Source organism: Oncorhynchus gorbuscha, linkage group LG25 (genome assembly GCF_021184085.1).
Source record: "Oncorhynchus gorbuscha isolate QuinsamMale2020 ecotype Even-year linkage group LG25, OgorEven_v1.0, whole genome shotgun sequence".
In the NCBI taxonomy this organism is placed as follows: domain Eukaryota; kingdom Metazoa; phylum Chordata; class Actinopteri; order Salmoniformes; family Salmonidae; genus Oncorhynchus; species Oncorhynchus gorbuscha.
Genome location: NC_060197.1, coordinates 46839856 through 46842355, shown reverse-complemented (window position 1 = coordinate 46842355; position 2500 = coordinate 46839856). Strand labels below are relative to the sequence as shown.

The 2500-nt window shown below is 59.1% G+C and overlaps 1 protein-coding gene across 1 annotated transcript in view; it reads left to right on the top strand.

Annotated features, from left to right (window-relative positions):
* Nucleotides 1–2500, top strand: part of LOC124013877 (breast cancer metastasis-suppressor 1-like protein) — a 9564-nt gene that overhangs the window by 2293 nt on the left and 4771 nt on the right. Inside the window, exon 3 of the mRNA XM_046328428.1 lies at nucleotides 1–34. This exon is cut by the window's left edge and continues 136 nt beyond it. Coding sequence (XP_046184384.1) covers nucleotides 1–34 — 34 coding nt within the window. The remainder of the gene's footprint in view (nucleotides 35–2500) is intronic.

Here is a 2500-nt window from a genome sequence, read left to right as displayed (position 1 = left end):
ACGGAGGATAGTTAGAGGGGGGACCTCACCTCAGGTACACAGACGGCTGGAGGAGGATAGTTAGAGGGGGACGGCCTCACCTCAGGTACACAGACGGCTGGAGGAGTTAGAGGGGGATCACCTCAGGTACACAGACGGCTGGAGGAGGATAGAGAGGGGGACCTCACCTCAGGTACACAGACGGCTGGAGGAGGATAGAGGGGGGACCTCACCTCAGGTACACAGACGGCTGGAGGAGGAGTTAGAGGGGGACCTCACCTCAGGTACACAGACAGGGGGGTCACCTCACAGACGGCTGGAGGAGGATAGTTAGAGTGGGGACCTCACCTCAGGTACACAGACGGCTGGAGGAGGATAGTTAGAGTGGGGACCTCACCTCAGGTACACAGACGGCTGGAGGAGGATAGTTAGAGGGGGACCTCACCTCAGGTACACAGACGGCTGGAGGAGGATAGTTAGAGGGGGACCTCTCAGGTACACAGACGGCCTCAGGTACACAGACGGCAGAGGGGGACCTCACCTCAGGTACACAGACGGCTGGAGGAGGATAGTTAGAGGGGGACCTCACCTCAGGTACACAGACGGCTGGAGGAGGATAGTTAGAGTGGGGACCTCACCTCAGGTACACAGACGGCTGGAGGAGGATAGTTAGAGTGGGGACCTCACCTCAGGTACACAGACGGCTGGAGGAGGATAGTTAGAGGGGGACCTCACCTCAGGTACACAGACGGCTGGAGGAGGATAGTTAGAGTGGGGCAGGTACACAGACGGCTGGAGGAGGATAGTTAGAGGGGGACCTCACCTCAGGTACACAGACGGCTGGAGGAGGATAGTTAGAGTGGGGACCTCACCAGGTACACAGACGGCAGGGGGACCTCACCTCAGGTACACAGACGGCTGGAGGAGGATAGTTAGAGTGGGGACCTCACCTCAGGTACACAGACGGCTGGAGGAGGATAGTTAGAGGGGGACCTCACCTCAGGTACACAGACGGCTGGAGGAGGATAGTTAGAGTGGGGACCTCACCTCAGGTACACAGACGGCTGGAGGAGGATAGTTAGAGTGGGGACCTCACCTCAGGTACACAGACGGCTGGAGGAGGATAGTTAGAGTGGGGACCTCACCTCAGGTACACAGACGGCTGGAGGAGGATAGTCAGAGGGGGACCTCACCTCAGGTACACAGACGGCTGGAGGAGGATAGTTAGAGGGGGACCTCACCTCAGGTACACAGACGGCTGGAGGAGGGTAGAGGGGGACACAGGTACACAGACGGCTGGAGGAGGATAGTTAGAGTGGGGACCTCACCTCAGGTACACAGACGGCTGGAGGAGGATAGTTAGAGTGGGGACCTCACCTCAGGTACACAGACGGCTGGAGGAGGAGGAGTGGGGACCTCACCTCAGGTACACAGACGGCTGGAGGAGGATAGTTGGGGACCTCACCTCAGGTACACAGACGGCTGGAGGAGGATAGTTAGAGTGGGGACCTCACCTCAGGTACACAGACGGCTGGAGGAGTACACAGACGGCTAGTTAGAGTGGGGACCTCACCTCAGGTACACAGACGGCTGGAGGAGGATAGTTAGAGTGGGGACCTCACCTCAGGTACACAGACGGCTGGAGGAGGATAGTTAGAGGGGGACCTCACCTCAGGTACACAGACGGCTGGAGGAGGATAGTTAGAGTGGGGACCTCACCTCAGGTACACAGACGGCTGGAGGAGGATAGTTAGAGTGGGGACCTCACCTCAGGTACACAGACGGCTGGAGGAGGATAGTTAGAGGGGGACCTCACCTCAGGTACACAGACGGCTGGAGGAGGATAGTTAGAGGGGGACCTCACCTCAGGTACACAGACGGCTGGAGGAGGATAGGAGGGGGACCTCACCTCAGGTACACAGACGGCTGGAGGAGGATAGTTAGACGGCTGGAGGGGGGGACCTCACCTCAGGGACGGCTGGAGGAGGATAGTTAGAGGGGGACCTCACCTCAGGTACACAGACGGCTGGAGGAGGATAGTTAGAGTCACCTCAGGGACCTCACCTCAGGTACACAGACGGCTGGAGGAGGATAGTTAGAGGGGGACCTCACCTCAGGTACACAGACGGCTGGAGGAGGATAGTTAGAGGGGGACCTCACCTCAGGTACACAGACGGCTGGAGGAGGAGTTAGGGGGGGTTAGGAGACGGCTGGAGGAGGGGAGGGGGACCTCACCTCAGGTACACAGACGGCTGGAGGAGGATAGTTAGAGGGGGACCTCACCTCAGGTACACAGACGGCTGGAGGAGGATAGTTAGAGGGGGACCTCACCTCAGGTACACAGACGGCTGGAGGAGGGAGGAGGATCAGGTACACAGACGGCTGGAGGAGAGTGGGGACCTCACCTCAGGTACACAGACGGCTGGAGGAGGATAGTTAGAGTGGGGACCTCACCTCAGGTACACAGACGGCTGGAGGAGGATAGTTAGAGTGGGGACCTCACCTCAGGTACACAGACGGC